The 26,346-nt window shown below is 40.2% G+C and overlaps 1 protein-coding gene across 2 annotated transcripts in view; it reads left to right on the forward strand.

Moving 5' to 3' along the window:
• The first annotated feature begins 145 nt into the window (after nucleotides 1–145).
• Nucleotides 146–26,346, forward strand: part of TTLL4 (tubulin tyrosine ligase like 4) — a 30,291-nt gene continuing 4,090 nt past the window's right edge. The window contains exons 1-15 of one of the 2 annotated variants that reach the window (XM_081949449.1): nucleotides 146–285; nucleotides 10,647–12,124; nucleotides 13,020–13,141; nucleotides 13,665–13,728; nucleotides 14,192–14,316; nucleotides 15,695–15,805; nucleotides 16,533–16,609; nucleotides 18,154–18,348; nucleotides 20,241–20,323; nucleotides 21,344–21,472; nucleotides 22,762–22,884; nucleotides 23,140–23,238; nucleotides 23,636–23,770; nucleotides 24,196–24,333; nucleotides 25,838–25,940. In XM_081949449.1, the coding sequence (XP_081805575.1) occupies nucleotides 223–285; nucleotides 10,647–12,124; nucleotides 13,020–13,141; nucleotides 13,665–13,728; nucleotides 14,192–14,316; nucleotides 15,695–15,805; nucleotides 16,533–16,609; nucleotides 18,154–18,348; nucleotides 20,241–20,323; nucleotides 21,344–21,472; nucleotides 22,762–22,884; nucleotides 23,140–23,238; nucleotides 23,636–23,770; nucleotides 24,196–24,333; nucleotides 25,838–25,940 (3,045 nt within the window). In that variant the 5' untranslated portion in view covers nucleotides 146–222. Of the gene's footprint in view, nucleotides 286–384; nucleotides 492–10,646; nucleotides 12,125–13,019; nucleotides 13,142–13,664; nucleotides 13,729–14,191; nucleotides 14,317–15,694; nucleotides 15,806–16,532; nucleotides 16,610–18,153; nucleotides 18,349–20,240; nucleotides 20,324–21,343; nucleotides 21,473–22,761; nucleotides 22,885–23,139; nucleotides 23,239–23,635; nucleotides 23,771–24,195; nucleotides 24,334–25,837; nucleotides 25,941–26,346 lie in introns of those variants that run through there. The other variant, XM_081949450.1, reaches the window with a different exon arrangement.

Genomic DNA, 26,346 nt, shown 5'->3' on the forward strand with positions numbered 1-26,346 from the left:
AAGGGCGCGCTGGTAGAAACGAACGCAGTCGAGACGGAAGGGCGCGGGGTGCGATGGTAGTTGTAGTCATTAGCGTCACCGTTTTCTTTTTTTTTCCTTTTTAACGCGAGGAATTAACCGAGAATTCCGTCCGAGATCGGGATTGCCCTTTAGGCAAAGAGGCCGAACGCTAAGAACAGCCATTGGCGGCATTCTAGCCCCGCCTTAGCCGGAAGTGTCTCTATGGTAACAGCAGGCGGATCGGGTTGGGCCGGAGGGGTTAAGCCAGCGCCTGCCCCGGAGCCGGTAAGTGTGTGCGGGCCCTGTAACCGCAGCCCTGGGTGGTGGATCCGCTTTTCCTCCTTCCGCGGGATATTGAATTCTCGGAGCGTCCTTGGCCTGGAGGAGGCCGAAGCGCCCGGCTTTTAATTCCCAGTGGAACTGAGACCGTCGGAAACAACTAGTCTGAGCTTCCTTGGACGACGCTCCCTTTTGGGCGGATTTTATTGAATGTATTAAAAAATATTTATAGGGGGGAGGGAGGCCCTCGGTGCTCTCTGAGCTCGGTTGTTTTCTTGCAGACCTTTCATTACCCCAAACTGGGTAACATCATCGGCACCAACTCTGATAGCCTCACCTAGTTTGGGTAATGAAAGGTCTGCAAGGGAACAAGCGGAGCACGAAGGGACCCCCCCCTCCCCATTTCAACCCTGAGCTACAAATATTTTCCTTTATTGATACATTTATATAGATTTATATATAAGCCGGGCTTATCTTCCTGTAGATCAGGCCTTTGGTTTCTTCCCATGTGCTCCTTCCCTCGTGTCTTGAGGGAAATTACAGTTCTGCGTTTCAGGGTTACTGCATGGTAATTTGAGAGAGATTCGTGTAAAAGAAGTCTCTCTTCCAATTTATATTGACCAGGTTAAATTCAGGATCGGCAAATCAGCTGGGGATCTGCTATTTGCCCTCAAAAGTGTTAAAAATACATCCCCTCCCCCACCCTTTTGGATAGTTACTTTGCCATCCTTTGCATCAGCAATATGTGATTACCATTTACAAAAGATTAATCCTTTTGTTGCAAGGCAAACTCTACAGGTGGGTAGGCACATTGAACTAGTTCATGCAATAAGTGTGAGAAAGAGATAGGTGGAATGATTGTACAAGCAAGCATTGTATTTTGAATTTTGAATTTTATTGAATTTATAGACCACCCCCTCTCCCCGAAGGGACTCGGGGCGGTTTACAGACAGCAGTTAAAAGACCATATACAAAATAGAAAATCTTAAATACCCCTAAAAACAGATTAAATGTAAAGCTGTACAATAATAATAAAAATTAAAAAGCAACCTAAGAAACCTACCCCCATAAATTTAAAATACAGGCCAGAAAGATTAAAGATTGAAGCTACGGTTAGGCCAGGCCAGCTAAGTGGAACAGGTGGGTCTTAAGTTTCTTGCGGAAGGAGCGGAGATCGGTGGTTGTTCTGATGTCGGGGGGGGGGGGGGAGGTCATTCCAGAGGGTCGGGCCCATCACAGAGAAGGCCCTACTCCTGGGCGCCGCCCGCTGGCATTGCCTAGTGGACGGCACCCGAAGGAGTCCCTCTCTGTGAGAGCGAATCGGCCGCAGGGATGTGTGGGGTAGGATGCAATCCCGCAGATAGCTAGGTCCTGTGCCATGGAGCGCTTTAAAGATGATAGTCAACACCTTGAAACGCACCCGAAAAGCCACAGGTAGCCAGTGCAGCCCGCGCAGGAGAGGTGTTATGTGGGAGTACCTAGTACTTCCCATGATTGCCCGCGCGGCCACATTCTGGACCAGCTGCAGCCTTCGGGTGCATCTCAAGGGAAGCCCCATGTAGAGAGCATTGCAATAGTCCAGTCGGGACGTCACTAGCGCATGGGTGACTGTGTGAAGGGCGTCCCGGTCCAATAGGGGACGCAATTGGCGCACCAGGCGAACCTGGTGGAACGCCCCCCTTGCCACGGCTGTCACATGGTCATCCATCGACAGCCGGGCATCCAGGAGGACGCCCAAATTGCGTGCCCGCTCCACGGGGGCCAGTTGTTCGCCCCCGATGGCCAGTGATGGAATCCACTGGTTGAACCGGGGTGCCGGTAACCACAGCCACTCCGTCTTGGAGGGGTTGAGCTTGAGTCTGTTACTTCCCATCCAGACCCGTACGGCCTCCAGGCACCGAGACATCACTTCGACGGCATCGTTGGGGTGGTTCGGGGTGGAGATGTACAGCTGAGTATCATCAGCGTACAGATGGTACTCGACCCCAAAACCACGAATGATCTCACCCAGCGGTGGGACCTTTTATTCTATCATTTCAATAGGTGATATTATTCAACTTTAGAGGCATCTTCCTGTCCATGGGGAGGAATCTTCTTGTAATTATTTCAAATCTTGGTCATTTGTCATAAGCGGCATCACTACTGATGTTCTCTTTTAGACATGGTGAAATAAAGCTGCCGAAATGAATGACTTGCCTAAATTCATCCATACTTCAAGGTTGAACTGTCTATATTTTCTTGGTCATTACTTTGTTCTTAATCTTTTTGTCATTGATGCAGACATTATTTTTATCTGTTAATAGCTTGACATAGCTCTCTATATTAGGCACCTGTGGAAAATGTAGGTACCTAATAAGAATTGAGAAAGTTAATGCAATTCTAAGTTATATTAACAGAACCGTAGTATCAAAATATAGTATTATTCCCCTCTATTTTTAGAAATCATACTGTGTCTGGCATAATTAGTCCAGTTATGGACATCGTATTTAAAGAATGTCAAAATAGAGAATGTTTATAGAAAATGACCAGGATGCTTAGGATCTGGAAACTGAGCCTTATGAAAAACCATTGAAGGAGAGATTCTGCTTATCTTGGAAATAATAGCATCCTCATATTACCTCCCATATTCTGAGACATGTTTCAAATTTGGAGCAGGTTAATGGTGAGTGCAGAATTAAAGAGGATTTGGCAAAATCCACTTTCCCTAACTTCCACTAATGGAAATCTCCACTTAATCAAAAGTCTCCACAGTCAAAATGAATTCACTATGTAGTACTTTAAGGAGAAAAATAAGAACTGGTTTGATTACGTGTCAAGTTCAAATTTTATTTCTTATTTGATAATTATCTGAGAAGTCACAATATTAAGGCAATCCTGCTCTTCTGATTCAATTCTTTGCAGTTAGTCTTTAGTGGCATATTCCTGAGCTTAGAAACTTCAACCTGGGAAAAATGCAACGTGTTTATGAATTGATTTATAGTATTAAGATAAGTCTTTCCTGCCATATGCAACTGCTTCTAAAGCAGCACATTACGGTAATAACTAAAAGCAATGATGGCAGATAGCCTCTCTGAGGAAAAGATTTCACAGCTGGGAGAGTCTTTTGAAAATATACGCTCCCAGGTATTCACTTATTGCATCTCCAGCAATTACAGTAAATGTTACTGCTTAAGGCCACCAGTGCAGCTCATGTTATTAAAAAGGTAGCATCCAGGCAGAAGTTTACAGAAATAAAAAAAAATATGAATCTTGGTGTTTACAGATGCCCTTCATTTTGCTTGAGTCTAGAAGAAAATTCATTCATCTGTTAATTCATAGTGTTAACTCTTTTTAACTCACTCTTTTGAGTTCTAGTTGTCAGGGAGAGTTAGAACATGTTAAATGTTTACAACTTTTCATTTATTTTACAGAAGTACCAGGAAGCAATTTGGTTTTCACATAAATGGTTTGTACATTAATGAAAACCATAGCATGAAATCGAGATGTCTGATTTTTTAAATAGACTTTAAGAAGGTCAGAAACTGCTACTTTAACTAACATTTTCCAAACTAACAGTTTTTGCTGTCTTATCATTCTCTACTTCATAGGAATATTCAAACTATAATCTTTAATGTTTTCTCTATTTTCTGTAGTAGAATCTCAGTCTTATCAAGCAATTGAAGATTAATTCTTAATACATTGGCACTGTATTGTCTATAGTGAGATTTTAGAGGTAGTTTGGTTGTGTGGTTACAGTGCTAGACTAGAGACTTGAGGACTTTAAGCTTTAGTCCTGTCTTAAGTACAAGTTCAGTTGGGTGATCTTGGACCAGTCACTCACTCTCAGCCCTAGGAAGAAGGCAGGGGCAAACACCTTGCTAGGAAAATTGGAGGGGCTGTTCCTGCTACTTGCCAAGAGTCAAAACGGACTCTAAGGTACCAAAAGAAAAAAAAGTTGTTACCTTTAGTTCATACTAAAAAGCATTCCACCATTTTCTGGCAACATTTCTAAAAGTTATTGAACTCACATATTGTCTAAAACCACAATTTGGCTTGCTTGGTTTTGGTTTAATTGTGGTATGTATTCAACCATTTTATAAGTAGTCCTCAACTTACAACTGATTGTTCATTTAGCAATTGTTCAAAGTTACAATGGCACTGAAAAAAGTGACTTATGGCCAATGTGTGAGGACTCACACTTATGATTGTCATTGCATTCCCACAGTCATGTGATCAAACTTTAGGCACTTGGCAACCAATATATATATATGATGGTTGCAGTGCCTCCAGATCACGTGATCACCATTTGTGACTTCCACAAGCATAATCAATCATAGAAGCTGGATTTGCTTAAAGACTAGGTGATTCACTTAACAACTGCAGTTATTCACTTAACAACCACGACAAAAATGTTGTAAAATCTGGCACAACTCACTTAAGAACTGCCTTGCATAACAATGGAATGATGGGAATAGAAGTAATCAATTATTTTTCTTTTATATTTTTAAGCATCAAAAAATATCTACTAGTTTTATGTTTTAAAGAGCTACTAGTTCCACATTATACAACTAGCTTAAATATGAAGTATCTTAAGTCCAATAATCATTTCTGATTATTATAATTTCCTTGATGACATTCTCACTGGGTAGTTTTGACTGAGAATAATAGATGACAAATCAGTTTTTATTTCCATACTAAATTAGCGCAAATCTACTTTGTGGACTGCATGGTCTCCTAAACCTGAAATTACTGGTGGGGGTGGGGGTGTTTGTCAAAAAAGGAGAACATTTCATATTATATTGTCTTGCTTCAAAAAGAAGCTGGTTAATTTATTTTCAAAGCTTAGATAAAGTATGATATGTAAGGGATAGGACTGTTTCCTTTAAAAATTGTTTTGTTACAGTTATTAGTGGATTAGCATTATTTCTAAAGGAACAGGATATTGATAGGATTTTATACCTTATAAATGCAAAAGCTATTTAGTTTTTTGGAATAAATATCTTACCAAATTATGAATAGATAAAAAGATAGACCGAGGAAATGGTATACTTGGTGAAGTAGCATTTGAAATCTTACTTAGCACAATGTGTATTTATTTGGAGTAACTTCTTTGGACTTCTAAATGAAGATTAATTGACTTATTCATTTCAACTAAATCTTTGGTGCTTTGGGGTGTTCATTTTGGGGAGTAGTTCAGCCCTCCATAAAGTTTGCTTTTGAGATATGAAAGTTTGCTTTTTAATATGAACATACATATTAAAAATTGTAGTTGTCACTTCTCTACGATGCAGTTACGGAAAGTAATGGTAAACAACTTTTAGGTCAGTGCTGTTTGAAATATTTGCTGAAACTTATCAGATTTACATTAGGCTCAGTGTAATACAGAGAGTTCTTGACTTATGGCTACAGTTGGGAGCAGAAATTTGATCACTAAATGATGCATTCATTAAGAGAATGTTCACATGTCTGGACTTGATTTTTAGCCATGTTTACTGCAATTGTTAACCAAATCCAGGTTCCCCCATTGATTTTGTTTGTCAGAAGCAGTCTCCAAAGATCAGCAGTTGTGTTCATGTGACTCAAGTGGTTGCAATCATCATAATTGCAAGCTGGTTGCCATGTATCCAAACTGCAATTCTATGACTGCACAGGTAGTATGATGGTGGCAACTTTGAGGAACTTTGAACTGTTGTTAAACAAATGGTTATAAGTCGAGGACTACTTTCCTTTTAGCTTTTCCTTTTAAAAAACATAGACAGACATGCCAAAATGATAGATAAATGTATATGCTATATTCTCATAGTGATAGCAGGGCCAGCATGTGGTATTGTAAAGAATGGGGTTTTGGTAGTGATGGAATTGTTTTAGTGAAGGATCTCAACAAAGATAGAAGAACTTGGTAAGTAGAGGTATCCTCAGATTTTGTGAATCTCAAATTAAAGCAGCCTGATTTGGATGAATTTGAAACCAAGAGCAACTGAATTGAAGTAGCTACTCATCTAAAGAAGGCTGAAATTTAAAACAAAATTTTGGAAAGGATTTGAACAGGAGGGCCCAGAGCAGTGGTAATGGCAATTATAAAGTTCAGTCACAATGCTTTGTCTATAATATATTGTATGTTGTAACAATATGTCTAAGTCAGCATTCAGTGCTGCTTATTCAGCATTCGGTAGCCTGTCATGTGAGCAGCAAGTATTAAAAACAAGTGGTATTTGAAATCTAGCAGAATGTATCATTGAGTACACTCCTTTAAAAAGCTGTTTGTTCAAGCTTTTTTACATGTGCTGCTATTTGGTACCGATCAAACAGAAGCCTTGTATAAGGAGTCCACAACTCTAACTCTTACAACTACCTTCTGAAATATTTCAGCGATCATGCTTAGGGAGGAACATCTCTGTTTTTGCTGTAATTTGCACAAAAAGAAAATGGGAGAATGTGATAAAATTCCTCCAGACCTATTTAAAATTGAAATAATTAATACCTTCAGAAGATATTAATTTTTGAAGAGTTAATAATATGATACTAAGAGTTACTAGCTGATATCTTTAAAAGAGTTAATTTAATACAGACAGATTAACTACCAGTATTTCTACCAAAGCATTCTAAAGGTGACCAGTAATTTCCTTTTTTTAAAAAATCAAAATGTAAAACTGACAATCTCTCGCCATCGATTAAAAATCATCCCCTTCTTGTGGTGTTATATCTAAAAAAATTGTTCAGTTCTTTTTTATTACATTCCAAGTTTGCAAATAGAGCTGAGGAGTATTTTCAGCTTCCTACCTTTAATTTCCTGAAGAAGGTGATCTCCTTCTTATGGATACTTTTGTTCATATTCATAAATGATTAGACACAATGCCTGTTTTTAATCTACTGGATACCTAATTATTATTTAACCCCCGTCTTCTGTTTTGACATCCATTGCAAATCTACATTTTCAGTACGATGTGTATAAAATTGAAAACAAGCTTTCAGGGTTTTTTAAAAATAATAATTAAAGTTTACAAATGCAAAGATAAAAGATTAAGTAAGATATAAAAAGGAAAGAAGGAAAAAGGTGCTAAAAATAAAAGATGTATAAAAGATGATTCCTCCCTCTTCCAGACAATAACATTTTTTTTCCATATCTTACCCCTAAATCAGTAACCAAATTGTAAAACTCATCATTGAGCCTTAATCAACAAAAGATTTATTAAGAGTTACTAGTTATTTTAACTGTAATCAAATTTATTTTGTATTCCAAATTCTCATTTTCACAGAGAAATAAATCAAAACAAGTCTTTCACCATTTCTAAACAAATTTTAAAGCTTCATCGTTCTGTCCTGATTAAACAAAAATCTATTAATACCTACCAGAAACCATAAGATGTATAATTTAATCCTGGTCAAATAAATCCACTTTATGTTCCTTCCATTTATTTTTAAAAAGCTTAATCTTTAATCCCACCAAATGTCCCACCACTAGTTGATTTCTGATCATTTTCTCTTTCTCTCTTTTCAGGAACAGCTTCAGCAGTTTAACATTTCCCTTTTCTAATAAGGCTTTCCAAAGTATTCTTCTGATTTATTATTTGTATAGCCCCCTTAATTATTAAGACTTCAGGTGATTTCATGTGGAAATACATTTTTTAAAATATCATTTTTCAAATCACTCTTATAAGTTTGTCATTTTTCAAATCTATTTTCAGACATTCTATATAGTATCTTTTCCCATATTCCTCTTCTAGTCTGATTCCTGTAGTCTTATAATCATACTATTCTCAAGTGTGAAAGCTTTTGGCTGATGGCCGATAAACCTTGATTGGTTTGGAATAGGAGGTTTAGCGGACTTCCAATGGGTAATTTATTGAAGTATTCAGTGGCTCTTTTGAAGAGGTCAAGAGATGTAGCCATTCCAGTATGCAACCAGTAGAGAACTTCTTATTCTAGAATGTTAGTGTTGACAGTTGTTTTGACATAAAAAGCAGTTTGCTTGGGATTGTTATTGAAGCCTTTTGTGAGATCAAAGGTTGCTCTTACCAACAAGAACTTAAAAGCTGAATTTTGATGGGGATAAGATTCCTGAAATGAGGCAATACAATATTTTGTGAAAAAGATTTGACTCTCAATAACCTTACATACTTTATGTGTTGAAGATTATATGTCTGTTGAAAAATCTTGAATGGCAGCAGTTTCACACAGAAATGAATATGAAGACACTCCTCTGTATCAATATATATATGTTCCTTTCAATGCATATGCTATGATGAATGCCTCGAAACAAATTTATTAATTAATAGCATCTAAAAAAATTACCAGGTACAATGAAGCTGTGAAAGGGAAAATATAGAGGCTAATCTCCATTAGCTGCATCATATTGAATGGCTGCAATTGTGAGAATGGAACTTAGCTTTGTTTATGCCTCCCTCCTTCTGCCTTTCTTAGCACATGGTACAAGGGGTTGCATGCCGTTGCATCAGGAGGCATCCACAGAGAAAGAACATCCAGCGCTCATCATTAATCTTAGAATCAGTTTTTCTTTAAGGTCAAATAAATGGAAAAGCAGGAAATGACTAATCAGTTTAAAGAAGATGCATTAGCCAACATACCACATTTTTGGAGTATAAGACGCACCACGTTTTTGCACTCTGCAGACCTCCCAAAACGGCCAGTTTTTCACAAAAATGGCACGCATAGCCTTTAGGAGGGTTGTACAGTGCTCCTCGGGGGAGGGGGGGCAAAAACAAGCAAAAAACGCCCTGTTTTTTACAAAAACAGGCCCGTTTTTTGTCGAAAAAAGGGCATGCATAGCTTTTAGGAAGCTTATAGAGTGCTCCTGGGGGCTGGGGGGGAATTGAGCAAAAAATGACCCATGTTTCACTCATTTCTGCCCTCCCCATCCCCCAGGAGCACTCTGAAAACCTCCTAAAGGTAATCCACGGCCATTTTTGCAAAGGGGGCGGGGTTTCAGGAGGCAAAAAATTCTGTATTCAATGTATAAGACGCACCCAGATTTTCAGCCTCTTTTATGAGGGAAAAAGGTGCGTCTTATACTCCAAAAAATATGGCAACAGTTTTCTCACCAATTAGCACCATTTTGGTATTGCTTTGATTATCAAAATGTTAGCTAATAATTATCAGCACATAGAGCTGTGATGGCAAACCTATGACCCCTCTTTGTGGGCATGCGAGCCGTTACCCAGGTTAGATCCACTGCACATGTGCGCGTGCCTTCCACCGGCCAACTGATTTTTGGGTCTCTGCCGCGCATGAGGGAGATGTGGGCGCATGCAGGGGGAGCATGGGGGTGTGCGGGGCCCCCTACACTCTGTTTTTGGTGCCAGGAAGTTTCAGGAAGAGCTTCTGGAGGCTGTTTTTGCTCTCTCGGAGGCTCAAGGAAAGCCTCCAGAGCTTGGGGAGGGCAAAAAGCCTCCCCCCCCCTCCTGCCATTGTGCAGGAGGCCAAGTAGGCCGTGGGGGAGGCATGCACATGCATGCCGTGGCAGGGAGTGTCATATGCGCATGCGCAGGGTGGCAAGCGCATTGCATTGTGAGTGGACACACACACACAGGATAGCACATGCTTGCACAATTTCGACACGAGAGAAGAAAAAGGCTAGCCATCACGGACATCGAGCCTTCTCATGCAGTATGGACATGCTTTGGGGGATATATCTGATTTGTCAAATCACATACTTGTTAGGCATAGTGAGAGTAGAGAGGAGGATTAAAATTGCTTGAAATTTAAATTTTAAAATTTACCTTTTTTCAAATGAACAAACACTGCACTCACATATGCTGTATCCAAGCTCTGTCATAACACTTTGTAAAGGAAATATTGACTGATTAGCCAAGGGTACGACCTTTAGTCTTGACCTAAATGTTAAGCCATAATGTGAGTTAGCTTAGCACGTTATGTAAAGTCAAATTTATCTGTCATAGTTTAATATTACCTGTTAAGTGAGGTTTTTGTGGCCTATTCAGATGACCATAATTTTTTAAAAAGTCTATCTTTGTTATGAGAGTGGAGCTATAGTTAGAATCTAAATGTTGGAGCTGATGTAATCAACACAGAACTGATGTCATATTACTGAGTACCTTTCTTTCAAAAGTCATCAAAATAATAAGTTTTAGATAAATCATGACTGGCAGCATATGAAAGCAGGAATCAAATACTTAGAAACAGGAAAACCGGTTGTTGTTGTTGTTTTTACCTCATAACCAATACTGAATACGTTGCAGCACACTGCCTTATGGAACTAAGCACACTTTGACTGTCCCAAAACCTTCCTGAAACGTCTATATTTCAGGAGGTTTTGTAAACTGGGTTACCGGTGCATGGTTTGGTCATTCCTTAATCACTGTAACAATGAAAATGATGCCATCATTGATTTCTTCCTGGTTTCTTTTCAGGCTGGCCAAAGTAAAAATGCTGCTTTGACCGAATCCTGTTCAAAAGCTGTGATCATTGAAGGTGTGGGATGGCTCTACATGGCCTCAGCAGGGCCAGAAGCCTATAGCCTAAGCCTCAAAAAAAGAAACCAGTTCCAGGTGGGCATTTCACCAGGGCTGTCAGTGCCACCACTCACAGCAAAGCTCCACAAGAGCAAGTCTTGGTACCTTGCTAGGCAGCAGGTGAAGCCTGTTTGGCAACTGGAAAAAAATCATGTGATCACTTTGCAAGACAAATGCTCAGTCCACTCAGGGAACTCTTCCCAGCATCCCCCCCTCTTATATCCAGAGCCATTATGTAGTGAGGCAGTGCTCCTGAGCCCGCCTACAGCTCAGTCCCATTCTCTCCCAAACTTCCTTGGGAGCACCCTGCTTTATCGACGGTCTTACTTTAGACACAAGCCCTATCGGAGACTTGAGTCCATCTGCTTGCAGCCTAGTACCTTGGAGAAGAAACCGCTTCGTGCCCCACCTCCCATCTATCATTCTGTCCTCAATAACACCATGTCGTCTTCCACGGTGGATCCATTTCTTATGCCAAGTACAGCTGGGGAGCGTTCCAATCCAGTGTCAAAGGGTTTTCTCCTCAATTCAGGGAAGCAAACCTCCAGTGCTTATAGACCAGTCCTAAACAATAACTCTTTCCTGAGGCCAGCTAGTGCAAAAGTGCCTTTGCAGCAGCAGCAGCAGCAGCAGCAGCAACCGCTACCACCAGAAAGTAAGAAGCTGAAAGGATTGTCAAGATCTCCAGGATTTTCTTGGACCCATTCTGGGGGGAATGGGGATGGTTGTCCTATGAATCTTGAAAAGAAGCTTGGAAAAAACAGCAACTCAACTTTTGAGCAAACCTGTGCCAAATCTCCTCATTCACCTGTACACAACGGCATGGTTCTTAAATCAGAACGGTCACTGTGGCCCCTTGAGGATGGCGAGACTAGATCACAGAATCTGAAAGAACAAGATGCACGGTTGACAGAAGCCATGAAGAAACTAACAGCAAGCGGTATCCGGAAAGTTAGTACTTACAGTGAGTTTGGTCACCGCATTGATAGCTCTTGCCTTATGAATGCCAGCTTCCATGCCAATCTGTTCAATCGGTGGAAACCACATATTGTAGCCCAGATCACCCCGAAGGAAGTGCCAGTTCCCAGCTCCTTGAATTTAGAACCCGGTAGCCGCCATCACAGCCTTATAAGCACAGAAGTTGCCGATGTCTGCACTAAGCGTATTGACACGCGTTTCCTCACCTCAAATTCCGAAATGCCCAACCATAGCATCTTGAATCAATTGGTCGCTCCCCCTGTGAATATCACAGAACAGGTGATGACAGCAGAGATGTCCCCACGAATGGCGGTCTCTGAGGTAGAGACAAAAATTTCCACTCTTCAGTTAAGCATGGAAGCAAAGTGGGGGCAGTCTACTACTCTGAAAGAGTCTGAGTAAGTATCATAGCCTCTTTGTTATATAGGGATTGCTATATAGGGATAGTGTTCTTTTTCAAGATTGTTATAAACTGTATTTGCATTGGATGTTTCCCTTTACTGGATGGAAACAGGTGCTCGATGGAAACAGGTTTATAACAGGGGTGTCAAACTTGCGGCTCACGAGCCAGATGTATCATGCACTGGTCATGCTCATCCCCATTTTAGCAAAGACGTGATACGTCACATGACGATGCGAGTTGGACACCCCTGGTCTATAATATCCTATTTCTGTTGTTACATATGTGTCTCACAACCCAGTCTAGAACTCCCTATTAGGTTGGGTCTACACATCCCATATTTCTAGGAATTTTAATGTCAGATCATCCTAGAGGGTACCAGATTGCCGAATGGTGTCCTAATTTAAACCCTGGTACAGTATATCAGGGGTGTCCAAACTTGGGAACTTTAAGACTTGTGGACTTCAACTCCCAGAATTCCCCAGCCAGCATGGCTGGCTGGGGAATTCTGGGAGTTGAAGTCCACAAGTCTTAAAGTTCCCAAGTTTGGACACCCCTGTAGTATATGATTCTATTGTATTTTTTGGTGTATCTTTTGTTTTGAGGAATTTATATCAGTATAGAAAATGGCCAGATAGGTGAAACTGCATCTAATCCTAAGAATATGGTTATATGTTACATACTTAATTTTACCATGTAAATAAATAGCCTTGGGAGGAGAAGGAAGTCTTTTGGGTGGGAGGGGGAATCCCCTAACTTCTTTTGTTCTTGTCTGGGAGCTCTTCAGGCCACTGAGATGGAATTGTTTTGTTTCCTTCATTAGCTGGTTTAGAGGAATAGGTATAAACTACTCAAAAAGTTTCACTTGGTCAAAATAAATCTTTGTATTGTAGAGCTGTAGTCAATCTTCCCCTGCTAGATCAAGCAGAAGTAGAAGATGTGGAAGAAGAACTTCCGGATGGCTTGGAAGATATTTGCAGTCAGGATGAGGAAGGAGAAGAGGAAGATGAGGAAGGTCATTAATGTTTATTTATGTTCCTTCTTTAGAGTGCAATCATTTAATAATGTGATAAGCCAGAGAAGTAAAAACGTTGATGTACTGATTATATCCAAGGAATACAGATTCTAATTACTAAGATTTCAGAACAACTCAGATCTAATAAAAAGTTAACATTATTATCATAGTAATAATCTTTACAGTTGGATATCACATACATATTAATCCATAATATAATAAGAGAGGCAGAAATAATAAAAGAACTTTTCTTTTAATAAAAGAACTGAGATACCTTACGGCCATAATTACCACTAGCTTGAGTTTATCTTTAAAGTGTAGATAATTTGATCTACTTGTGAAGATTTCTTTCTTACAATATCTAATTAGTTGTGCTCTAAAGAAAATTATTTGCTGGCTTGATTTGCATTTTAATGATATATTCTGATGCAGTACTGAGTAAATTATTTTCTTTTATTCAAGTTGTCTTTAATCAACTGTATCAAAGCTGGCCAGTATAAATTAATGTTCTTCTTCATTTCAGGTGAATCAGATGGTTCCTCATCATCCAGCTTATCCGCCAGTGGTTCTGTTGCTATTATATCTAGGTTAGTGCCAGACACGAATTACGCTGCTTTCTGTCCACAATGTACTTAGTAAATGAAGAGTGTCTGAGTTCAACTTGATTTCATGAACTTATCCATGTACCCAAACCGGATTTAGATAAACCCAGATGATGGACACCTGCATGTTTTGTTTACCTTGCTGAATTTCAACCTAGACAAGTTGTGTTTTCACAAAAAGAAATAGGGCTGCTAAGTAAATGGGTTGAAAAATAGCTTTGATTCCTTTGTTGTCTAACCCAGTACTTCTCAGCCAAAACAAAACTCACATTTTTGATCAATGTTAATTAAAGGCTATGGCAATTAAATAAAACGATGTCAACTAGCAACAGGAACTCAAGAAAGATATTGTGCTGCTGGCTTTCCCAAGGCTGCTTACCTGTACTATGTATTTTGCCGCCTTTTCTCTTGTAGCCATATTGTTAGGCAAATCTGTTTCTTTTCGTAGGACTTGTGTTGAGGGATTAGTGCCTCCACTTGAGGGCCAAGAGCGAATTATCAAGCCAGCTCTTACACACAGCCTCTTCCCCAATGTGTCTTCCACCATCTATTTTGGAACCCGGGATGAGAGAGGTAAGATGAATCCATTGCAAGTACGTAGCATTCGGGGCCAAAGATATTGATGGTGGTGTAAAGATCAGAGATTACAACAGAGTAATAAAGTGAAGAGTTGACAAGGGGATGGATACAGACTAGCTCTGGTCTCTTCCCATTAATTAAGCAAAGATGTTGAATAAAGATGTGGGAAGAGATATTTATCTTTATATATGCTTACATACGTAGGTGGAGCTATAGATTCCTGAGAACATTGAAGCGAATGCTGCTAGGAATGCTAATTCTTACCTGCATTTACCAAGCCCAGTAGATGGAGTCATTTTATTCTACTTCTTGATCTGTCCCAGATAGGCTGAATAAGTCACAGATTTATTTGCAGCAGTAATGGGCACATTTGTGATTTGCTGGCGTTGTGATTTGGTGTTCTCATAGTCATCACAGCAGCCCATCCTAAACGTTAATTTTGTACATGCTTCTTGCTATGGCAGCAATATTTCTTTGTGTGGTCCACTTTTTAATCTTTCTCAGTCTTCTGCCTTCTGCCAGTCCCGGTAATCTAACCAACAACAGAGAATGTAGAGGGTTTTTTTAAAAAGTTTTTTTTTTCATTTTTCATGTACCAGGCATTGTACACAATCATAAAGTGAAGCATCTGAAAATAATACAATAACACATCATCCAATTTAAGATAATTGTTACAATGCAGAGCCTTAGTAACCACTTAAGGTAGCTTCTAAGAATTAAAACAATTTTGGGATCAATGTTTAGATAATTTTCACAAAAGCCGGTTTTTTGTTTTTTTTAAAAAAGCCTTTTCAAACTTTGGTATGCAGTCATTTGGTTCCCGAGGATTGGTGCTAGATAGGAAAAACCCCAATTGTTATATAGCTATTTTGCTACCAGAAAGAGCTAGTGCAGTCTGGTCTGAAGTTTGGGTTGATTGCCTAGCTCCAAGCAGTTTTTCCAAGACCCAGTGAATTAACACCAGCAGTATAAACTGGTATCTTTTACAAATATCCAGCTAATGTAAGAATTGGCAAGAGAAAGAGTTGTTTGTGGAAAGTTTAGGACATTGTGAAGTGCATGCAGGTTGGGGAATAGAGAGCAGGGAGTTTAACGTTACAGATTGGCATGATCTGGCAGAAGCAGCTATTTCTTCTCATTGCTATATATATGTATATATTTGCTTCTAAGGCTGAGAACCATTAGGCTATGTATATGCAATGGAAATTTTTTGAAGGGCGTCTCCATTTTATAGTTTCAGTCTTTTTACTCCATGACAAAAGGCTATTTTCTCCAAGACATTTCCTGCTGTTTTCTTCATGGCAAATTGATTTTTGAGAAATGGGTATTTCTTGGTTTTGACCGGCTTTTGTTTTGGGGATCTACTTCTTAGTGGAGAAGCTTCCTTGGGAACAGAGGAAGATGCTGCGATGGAAAATGAGTACAGTGACTCCAAACATTGTGAAGCAAACCATTGCCAGGTCCCACTTCAAAATCAGCAGAAGTGAGTCTTATTCAAACTGTGGGTCATTCCAATTTCATGGAATCTTTTTCCCAGGTTCCATGAATTTGCAAAATTCCATAGAGTTACTGTGGGATAGCGTTGGTTAAAAACATGTAATTTTTAAGAATGTAGATTATCAATCACGTAGTGTTCTAATTGTGGCTGTTGCGCAGCTCTTGTCCAGGTTTTAGGGAAGCTTTCAGTTTGTTCTGCCTAACTGTATCCCTTTGGTCAGTTTTTGTTGGAGTGTTACTGCCCCAAGATTCTGATGTTTTGTTTTGAACTTCATTGCTACCATATGTTGTGGGATTAAAACAGCTGGAAAAGAGGAGATTAGATACAAGAATAAAAGGAGGTTCAAAAATGAAGTAAGTTTTCCATGATTTAGCAATACTTGTCATGCTTGGTATATACTGACTGATAAACCAGTGCTCTGTGTGCAATAATACAGAGTTCTAACGGCCTTTTCAATGGACCATATTTAGACAAGAAGTGGGGATCTGTTAGAAAACAAAGATAATTGTCGTGTGGCATTGGATATGTTGCTGTGTTATAATTTTGTTATAATATGAAAATGTTCTTAAATCAGGTGGAAGAGGGAAAATATTCTAAATTTATATTTCATAAATTGGAATGCTTAAAGTATTATAATTAAATTATTTGAGCATAGTATAGAAAAAGTGATATATATATTTTGTTCAGATAATTTTCTCATAATTACCTATAGGAAATAATGACTGGCTGGGCTGCTGGGGCCATCATATGAAATCACCTGGCTTCAGAATTGTCAAAGAACACCAGAAGGTATGTGATTTGTTCAGCGTGCACATGAATATGTTGAACAACAAAATTCAGTGTAGAGACAGAAGATGTAATTTGTTACATCTTCTCTCTAGTCCTTCCTGTCCTGCAGAAAACATTTGCATATAGCCTGATTTTTGCTGCAGTATTTCCCACCCCTCTTCATGGGTTGTTCTTAGTGGCTGCACTTTTAAAAGAGGCCTACAAGTTTGCAAGGCATAATAATTGGTTCACACAGTGTGCTTAACAAAGATGTTTAAGGGTCCAATGTGTTGTGCGAATCCTGTAACCCATTAAATATTGGAGTAAGTGAAGGGCAGCTTGAACAGTGAATCAGGCTCTTTTCATCTGTGTAACTGTTGTGGAAACCTGAACCTCAGTCACCTTTGGTTTCCAAAAGTTTCCCATTAGAACTCCAAAAAGAAAGATAGAGGTTTGAAGTAGCTGGAATGTAATTTGCTTGGTTATGAAATCCAGTACTGTATCAAAGTTAATTAGCCCAGTACATGTGTTCCAAACACTGATTGGCTGTAATATTCAAACTATTTCTACTGCAGTCTGACTGGCCAGTAGGGAAGATACCATTGATCTAATGAACCCTTGCCAAGTACAATCTTGTAGCGGGCTCATGGGATACAGGTAATCTTTGAGTTATGACTACTTGTTCAGAAACTATTCAAAGTTAGGATAGCACTGAACAAGGGGAATTTATGATTGGTCCTAGAAGATGTGTCCATGCAGTCATGCAATCACCATTTGTGACCTTTCCTGCTGGCTTCCCACCAGCAAAGTCAATGGGGAAGCTGGCAGGAGATCGCAAGTGGCTTCCATTCCTCCTGCTTTTTCGCCTACACTCTTTAGTGCCTGCCTGCAGTGCCTCCCCACCCGTAGTACCTACTTATCTGCCTGCACTCCACAGTGCCTGCCTGCAGCACCCACTCTCCATGCTCTAGCTCCTTCTCGTGGTGTGTAGCCAACTGCCCGTAGCTCTCACCCACTGGCCTGTTTGTTGGACTCCTGCCTTGTCTGGCATCATGATCATATGATGTCCTTGCTTCAATGAACTGTGGAGTCCTGTGGTTACAACAGCAGCTGGGACTGCTGGAATTGCTACTGCTGAGCGATGCAGTCATGTGACATTGTGCTTTTTACCCACATGGCTTAGCAATGGAAATTCCAGTCCCAATTGCTATTGCAATCTGAGGACTGCCTGTCCTGAGCAGGGCTGGAGGAAGTGGACAGAGCTTCTGTAGCCCCTAGAATGATGGGACTTGATCTGGTTAGGATAACCAGATGTGCATTGGCAGATTCAAAATTAATTTATTATGGTTGGATTAAGCAGCTGGCTAGGCTTAGTGTATTTTGTGGATTCAGCCATTGTGATAGATGTACCAACAATGATCTCTATCTGTAGGAGGTGCAATTCAAAGATTTGGGCTTGTACAAATGATATTCACACAAATGTAACAGAATTTGGGGAGATGGTACCAGCCAGAGGTGACTGGGACCTTCTTACTCTGTTATTCCTCCTCATTTCCTATCTACAGTTGAACCACTTTCCTGGCTCATTCCAAATTGGTCGGAAAGACCGTCTGTGGAGAAATGTGTCCAAAATGCAACTGCGCTTTGGGAAAAAGGAGTTCAACTTTTTGCCCCAATCTTTCATCCTCCCTCAAGATATCAAGCTTCTCAGGAAAGCTTGGGAAGATTGTGCGGGTCGTCAGAAGTGGATTGTGAAGCCGGTGAGGGTGCAGATATGCTCTGATTCAAATGTGGATAGGGCACACTCTTTCAGCTTTCTGCTTTGGTCCAACTATGTGGCTCCCTGCCTATCCCAGCATGCAAACGTCTGCTCCACGTTCTGCCTAGGTTTTGCACTTGATAGATTTATTTATGTATTCTAGTGATTGTGTCACAGTGTTGAATGTTGTTAGTGGAGGGATTAGTCCTTAAGCATGTCAAAAAGAAAGGGGAATGGTGAGCATCACAATGGAAAGAAATAGGATAGTTGTAAAATATTAAACAAGTGCTGACTTTTGAGCACTTACTGATACGCATTTGCTGCTTTTAACACTTTCCTATCTCCATATTTTTAAGGGTAGTTACTTTATTGTCATTGTACCTATATACACAGTATACACATACAACGAAATTCACATAACACCCAGAGAGCAGGTCCAACACACACAACAATCCCCAAACACACACCCAACCCAGCAAAAAAAATCCCCGCCCCTAAACCACCCAAGCATCCCCACAACAGACCAAGAAGTGCTGGCCAATAGCTCACTGATGGTGGCCCTTTAGTTCATTGTTTAGTTCAACAGTCTAAAAAGATCGTAAGCAGGGTGGGAAGAGTCTCTGAGAATGTTATGCAACTTCAAACAGCGAGATGCGAAGATGTCATCTAGGGTTGGTAGCTGGAACCCGGTGATAATGATTCTCCGTAGAGCTTTTTTGTCTGCTGCAGAGCTGCTCCCATGCCATGCAAGAATGCCTTATGTCAGGACACACTCATAATAGGACAGAAGTAGATGCTGAGATAGATCTACTTCTATCTATCTTTCTTAGCATTCTCAGGAAGTACAGCCTCTTCTGTGCCTTCTTCACAAGCATGTTATAGCATTCATGATCCATGAGAGATCCTCCGAGATACAAATGCCCAGAAATTTAAAATACCAACCCTCCCCACCTCCTCACCATTTATGTACAACGGTAAATGTACATCTCTCTTCCTCCTGAAGTCAATTATAAGTTCTTTAGTTTTTAGTTGATCCCTTGTTCTCCGTTTTCTAAACATTTGATATTCTCAAAGTTACGCATTTGTACTAAATAGGTTATATAGCAGTGGTTCTCAACCTGTGGGTCGGGACCCCTTTGGGGGTCGAACGACGCTTTCACAGGGGTCGCCTAAGACCATCGGAAAACACATATTTTTGAAAAAATACGGAAAACATAAAATAATTTTATGGTTGGGGGTCACCACAACATGAGGAACTGTATTAAAGGGTCGCGGCATTAGGAAGGTTGAGACCCACTGTTATATAGTGTACTTTAACTGCAGCCACATAGGGTTTTAAATTATACAGGCTACCTAGCTAATTATCCAGTGATCCCCAAATGTTTCCCAAAGCTGTTGTACTCCATTATGGGACAATGTAACACATATTCCTGCAGCTATTTTACATTGTTTTTCTATTGCATCTGAAACAAAACAAACCACTTTAAAAAATAATGTTAAGTTATTTGAAGACTGCACTAGGAATTTATTTAGGACCAGCAGTATAAACATAAGGGTACTTGCATATGACAGCATGTAATGGACTTTGGCTGGTCTCAGATACCCTAAGCAAGTTTAAACTTAATTAGTCCATAGATAGGAAACCACCAGGAAATCCCAAAGCAGTAGACTACACTGAGAGGTTGAAAAAACTTTCTGGAAGTAAGTAGCAACCATTTCTATGTTGTTGCTAAGAAATCATGAACATGTCTGGGTAGTCAGTAGGAATTAGGTCTAATTTGAGGCAGACTTTTTATTTTTGTGTACTATTTCCAGATTTTTTCCCTGATGTTTCAGTTTTGAACTGCAGCATAACAGTGCATGGTTATGTACTTCTCTCTCTCTGTCTGTTAGCCAGCTTCTGCTAGAGGCATTGGAATACAGGTCATCCATAAATGGAGCCAGTTGCCCAAGCGTAGACCATTGCTGGTGCAAAGGTAAACCAACTTTTCCTTCCAACCTCTGGTGAATGAGGTAATAAGCTACATCAAGGAGACGTAACGTATTTTTCGGAGTACAAGACGCACCTTTCCCCCCCCCCCCCAAAGAGGGTGAAAATTTGGGTGTGTCTTATATACCGAATGAAGCCACAACCACCCCCACCAAAGGCCAAAAATGCGAGGCATGGAGGCAGTGATGGTTTGTGGCAATCCCTGCAGCCTGGAACAGCTAATTGGGGGTATTCCGGCAGTCCGATCCACCCGCCAATCAACTGTGCTGAATCAGGCTGCAATTAGTGCTGAAACTGATCTGGTTGGTCAGAGTTTGCATACACAAGTAACTGATTCAGCAGGATTCAAAATAACAATATTATACAATACATTACCAAAAGCAGGTTTTCCTAGGTAGCAGTAAATACAAGCAAAACACAAGCAGTTTCACTTTCAGTTCTTGGCTAAGTCGGGCTCCTTCCTGTCTCCTTGTTGCTCACACAGCAAATTCCAGAGTCCAAATAGCCTTCATTGGCTGACAGTTGCTATGCTTATTCATTGGCTGACCTTGTTACCGTGTGTCAGCTGAATACCATGGGTGCTGGTGAGCAGAGGCAGAAGTTTTCTTATTATTATTTTCCTCCCCAAAAACCAAGGTGTGTCTTATACTCCAGAACGTTTTATACTATGAAAAATATGGTACCATATGTAAACATGTTTCCTGCAACTGTGAAAACCATATTGTTCTGTGAAGATGGTTTCTTTTGCCTTCAATGAAAAAGCAAAGCACTGATGGAATAGCTATTGTTAGTGCATCAAAGTGTCTCCTGAAATTAGCCTGGAGATTATGTTTTTCTATGATGTGGAATGGTATTTTTTGAAAGTGTAGTCTCAAAAGCTGTAGGAGAGAAGCCAACTTTCAGTTCTGTCAGTGATGGGTAAAGAATGAAGTATAGTGACAGTCCTAGGGCTTGTTCTTCTGGAATTTAGCTTCCTTGTAGCTCACTGTCTCTTCCCCTTTTCCAGATACATACATAAGCCCTACCTCATTGGTGGAAGTAAGTTTGACCTAAGGATTTATGTTTACGTGACCAGCTATGATCCCCTACGTGTTTACTTGTTCAAAGATGGACTTGTTCGTTTTGCCAGCTGCAAGTAAGTTCCTCAGGAATTGATTGCTTGTAAAAGGATTGCAAAAAAACATAAGTAAGATGGCCCGGATTGCAACATGCTGGAACATGATCTGAAATTACATTTCTCAGTTCATTCATTGCAGAGTAACATATATTCTTCAATTAAAATAGCCTCCTGATATTCAGTGCATGTGGCATTCTGTAGCCATATCTTGATTTAAGCCAAATATGGGAAGTTTGTGGTTCTCTAAATATCGCTTAACTACTAATAAAGCCGGTTGGCATGAGCAATGGTAAGGGATGCTGATAGTTCTAGTTCAGGATGGCCACCATTTCCCACAGTTCTTCATATAAACGATGAGCATTAAATACCTATTACAGATAGTCCTTGACTTAAGGCGATAATGTAGCCCACCCTTTATGGTCACGAGTTGTGACAGTTAAGCAAGGAGCCCATTTGATCACCTTGCTTAACAACCCCCATCCCTGCTCTTCTTGATGTGGTTAAGTAGAGCATGGGGTCCCTCAGAGGTGGCAGAGGCCCTGGGAGGCCTAGTTCAGGCTCAGGCCCTCCTTGGATTTTCCAATGCCTCCCCCACTCCCTGAGGCACACTGTGCTCCTCTAACCTGTCCCTCAGGCATCTCTAAGGCCTTGGGCCTACTTCTCACCCCCCACCCCCACCCCACTCCCAGTATCCCACAGCAAGGGAGTAGCTGCAATGAGATCACGGTAGGAAGGAAAGCAGGACTCCTTGCCCCTTGGCAGCCCTGCAAGGTGTGTGGCTCAATTCTAGAAGCAGGTGCCATTTCAGAGCAATTGCGGTCAATTTCAGGGGGGGAAGCCACTCAGCCTCCACTGTGTAGGAAGGCTGCGCAATCCAGCGGCTGCTTTCAGAAGGAAATCACCCAATAAAGAGTGAATGAATGATCAGTGACAAGGGTTGGTGGCAGGTTGGAGGTGTGATCCAGTGGGGTGGGAAGCAGGCCTGGGGGGGAGAGAGAGGTGGGGGAGTCCTGCAGTATCCCTGTGGTCGGTGGTAAGAAAGGGCGGCTTGCCAAAACACTCAGTTTTGTTTACATGACCATAGGGGCACTGCGGCAGTTGTAACTTCAAAACTGAGTCGTGTGAAGATTTGGGGAGGTTCATTGTAAAGTGGGTTTGCTAAGTCATTGCTTGTAAGTTGAAGTCTCCCTGTACCTGGTTCTACTGTGTAGCTATGGCTGTAGGCAGTCTTTTTTCTCAGTAGTCAATCCTGACACGAAATCAGTATTTTAAACCAGTTCCATTACCTTTTATTTTGCTCGCTGCAGGTACTCTTCTTCCATGAAAAGTCTCAACAACAAGTACATGCACTTAACGAATTATAGCATCAACAAGAAAAATGTAGAATACAAGTCTAATGCAGATGAAACTGCTTGCCAGGGCCATAAGTGGTGAGTGTCAGGAGACACGAAGGAGAAGTATGGTACGGGGCATTCTGTTGTTTGAGGCCTCTGAGCACCAGCTGCTGCTTCATCTCAATAGTATTGAGTGATCTTTTTGTTGATAGGCAAGAGGGGAACTCTCTCTTTCATTTCAGTAGAGTGTGGGCTATATTTCCTTTTTTCCCATTAACAAGGGAAATCTAAGGTAATGATTTCATTGGGTGTAATGTTTATTTGTTTACATGCTGTGCTCTATCTACACAGGGCACTGAAGGCACTTTGGAACTATTTGACCCAGAAAGGAGTTGATAGTGACGCTATTTGGGAGAAGATAAAAGATATTGTTGTCAAAACCATCATTGCGTAAGTCATGGGATGTTCTTCTCCCTCTTTTGTGTCTCCCTCCCCCTGCCTTTTAGTTAAATTGTTGTCTGTTGAGGCTTGCTTATGAGCCCATGAATCTGTTGACATAATTCATCTTATCTTCAGGACTCAAACGATCACACTGTACTTTTACTTTATTGAAGTTAACTGATATTGTCTCATCAGAATCTTAGTAGTGTGAATTAAGGCGAGATCCACGAAAACCCCTTCAATGAGATCATCATCTCACCCATAAGAAAAAGACACTTTGGTTTTTGGAGTCACTTGTTCAATATACATAGATAAGTGATTCATAGTATAGCAAGTTCTGAAAAATGGCCTCCCTGCAGGCTGGTTTTTCTTCCTTGATTAACAGAGCCTCTGTTTTACATTTCAGGTCAGAGCCCTACATAATCAACCTTGTGAAGATGTATGTGCGGCGTCCTTATTGCTGCCATGAGCTGTTTGGGTTTGATGTTATGCTGGATGAGAACCTTAAGCCATGGATCCTGGAAGTCAACATTTCCCCTAGGTAAACTCTGCTTCATGCACCATTCAATACATGCTATTTTGGGACGTATTTAAATTCAATTTCAATTGCAATGTCCATAGTCTCCAGCCTGTTTCCTAAGTGTTTGCTGATTTGTTTTCATTGTGAAGTCTTTGTAGTGTTAAGATATTGTTTATTGCTCCAATTTTTTCATGAGAAGGAATTAAGTGGAAGGAGAGATTAAGGAGCACTGTAGGGGAGAGTAAGATAGTGACTGGTTATGGTGTAACTTTCCTGAAACAATATTACTGTGCAGTTTTGAATTGATTATCCCTTTGCCATTTTCCCCCTCGCTTTGATTTGAGCTTGTAATTTGCATGGACAGCTATCCTGAATGTGAAAGTCAAAAGAAAGAAGATGAGCCTATTAAACAAATTTCCACAAACATGCCTATTTTTTTCTGGCAGCCTTCATTCAAATTCTCCTCTTGATGTGAGCATCAAAGGCCAAATGGTCCGGGATGCCCTTAACTTGGCTGGCTTTCAGTTGCCTAATGCAGAAGATGTGGCTTCACCTACCGGAAGTGCCAGCAGCTCCACAACCAGGTCAGATTGCAAGTTCAGAAAGAAAAATCAGAGATGGAAATAAAGGACTTCTTTCAGAGTGGGATGTTTGATTCAGCCCAACACTGCTCATCTAGCTATGTATATTTTGCTGTCATATTATGTCATGTGCTTCAATATACTTAGAGCCTTAGAAAAACATTTCTAGGAAGGATTTGAAAACATCAGACATTTCTGAAGTCTTCTGAAAGCTATAAGTAAGGGGTACTATCTGTAGGCAATCGTTGTTGTTTTAGGCTTCTTTTGCCTTTACTCCTTCTTACCTCTAAGGCTCAAGTACTGAAGTAGGAAGAAGAGACCCTGGATGAAGTCTGTTTTTAGCCATGGAAGCTTAATTGTTGATTTGGGACCAATTGGTTTTTCTTACAGTTATCTTTCTGAAATTGCAGTTGAGGAGAAAATTTAACCCCACATAATTGTTGTTATGGGGAAACAATTGGAGGAGGGACCATTGAGTATGCTGTATTTTGCTTCTGAAGGAAAGGAAGGATATAAATCCAACCAATAATAAATATATGTAAAATAGCTTTTTTAAAACAATATTTAAACAATATTTCATGTATCTGGTTAAATGGCCTATGATCTAGGAACGTTTAAGCAATAATAGGTTTGTCACTGTTGGGAATGTTAGGAATACCTAACAGCCACTCTTTAAGATAGTGTGTGAGTTGGATGCTGGGTAAGAATGATTACTTTTACCAAATTTCTAGGATGGTAAGCCTTCAGTGTGGTTTTCTATAGACCTAGTTTTAGCAAAAGAATTATTAACAAATACCAATTTTATAACTGATAAAAAGTAAACAGTTTTTCCTGGATGAATCCTCTAAACCTATGCGTTATTCACTGACAGCAGAAATAGGGGTGATGCAACATTTCATTAAAAAATGTCCACCCCCATTTTAACTAGCACTACCTGTGATGCTCATAACAATTTTTCAAATTCCATTTTGTGATACCACAAAAGAAATACCATATCTTTATTATGGAGCTCTTATGAGCTAATTTAGTTAATAATTTACAGGTTTAAAGATAAAAAGAACCAGGAGAATTGTATCTCCCTGTGGTACATTAAAAAGTTTAAGTTTAATAGATTCTGTGTTTGGGTAAAAATAATACAACGATTGAATTCTCCAGACAATGGACTGATCAACTGTTTTTAAAAACAGGTTGGATTTCAAGTAAAATTGTATTATCCATATTTGATTATGAATTATGGAAGTATTTATATATTTCTGGTTCAATCTCTTTAAGCCAAAAGATTTGCCCACCCCAACTTGGGGAATTTTGTTTCAACACTGTAATGTTAAGCATTCTTTGGAAGCTTTGCCTGATCTTCATTAATGTTTTATCTGTAAGGCTATTTGGGGGGGGAGGGGGCTATCATTGAAATAAACAATTTTTGCTCTAGGTAACAAGGGTATTAACCAATTTCTGGCCTGATTGTTTAATTCCCTTGATTAATAATTTTAACTCTTGGGTTGTCTAGCTTGAACACTGTAATGAAGGAAAAAAGCAAGCCGCCTGTGGAGTTGCTGACTGCTGAGAAAGCAAAAAAAGCCTATTACTTGACCCAGAAACTACCAGAGCAGGTAGGTGTATGTGGTGGCACCATATTCCCTGACTTCAATCTTTGTGGCAAGGTCTTCAGAAGGCTTGCAATACTGTTTTTCTTTGGTTTGGGGATTGTTTGAAATTCAACCAGCTGTTTGGGCCACTACAATTTTCCACTTGGAAAACTAGAAATGTGCAATTTTCCACTTGAAACTGGCTGCTTTCAGTATAAGCCATGCTTCTAGAATTTTGCTTCAATCTTAGTACAAAATGTGACTGGTGTGAATGGTATTGTTTCAAGCATTCTACCCGTTCCGAGCGATGTTTTTGGATTGTTTGATGGGCTGTTTTGGGATTCTTATTGTTTTTTCAAACTTTCTCTAATCAGTACAGAGGCGGGGATCAGTCCTGCCCCTGCTACTGTTGGTCCAGGTTGCATAGAAT

The sequence above is a fragment of the Natrix helvetica genome (assembly GCF_964273705.1).
Source record: "Natrix helvetica genome assembly, chromosome: 1".
Taxonomy (NCBI): Eukaryota; Metazoa; Chordata; class Lepidosauria; order Squamata; family Natricidae; genus Natrix; species Natrix helvetica.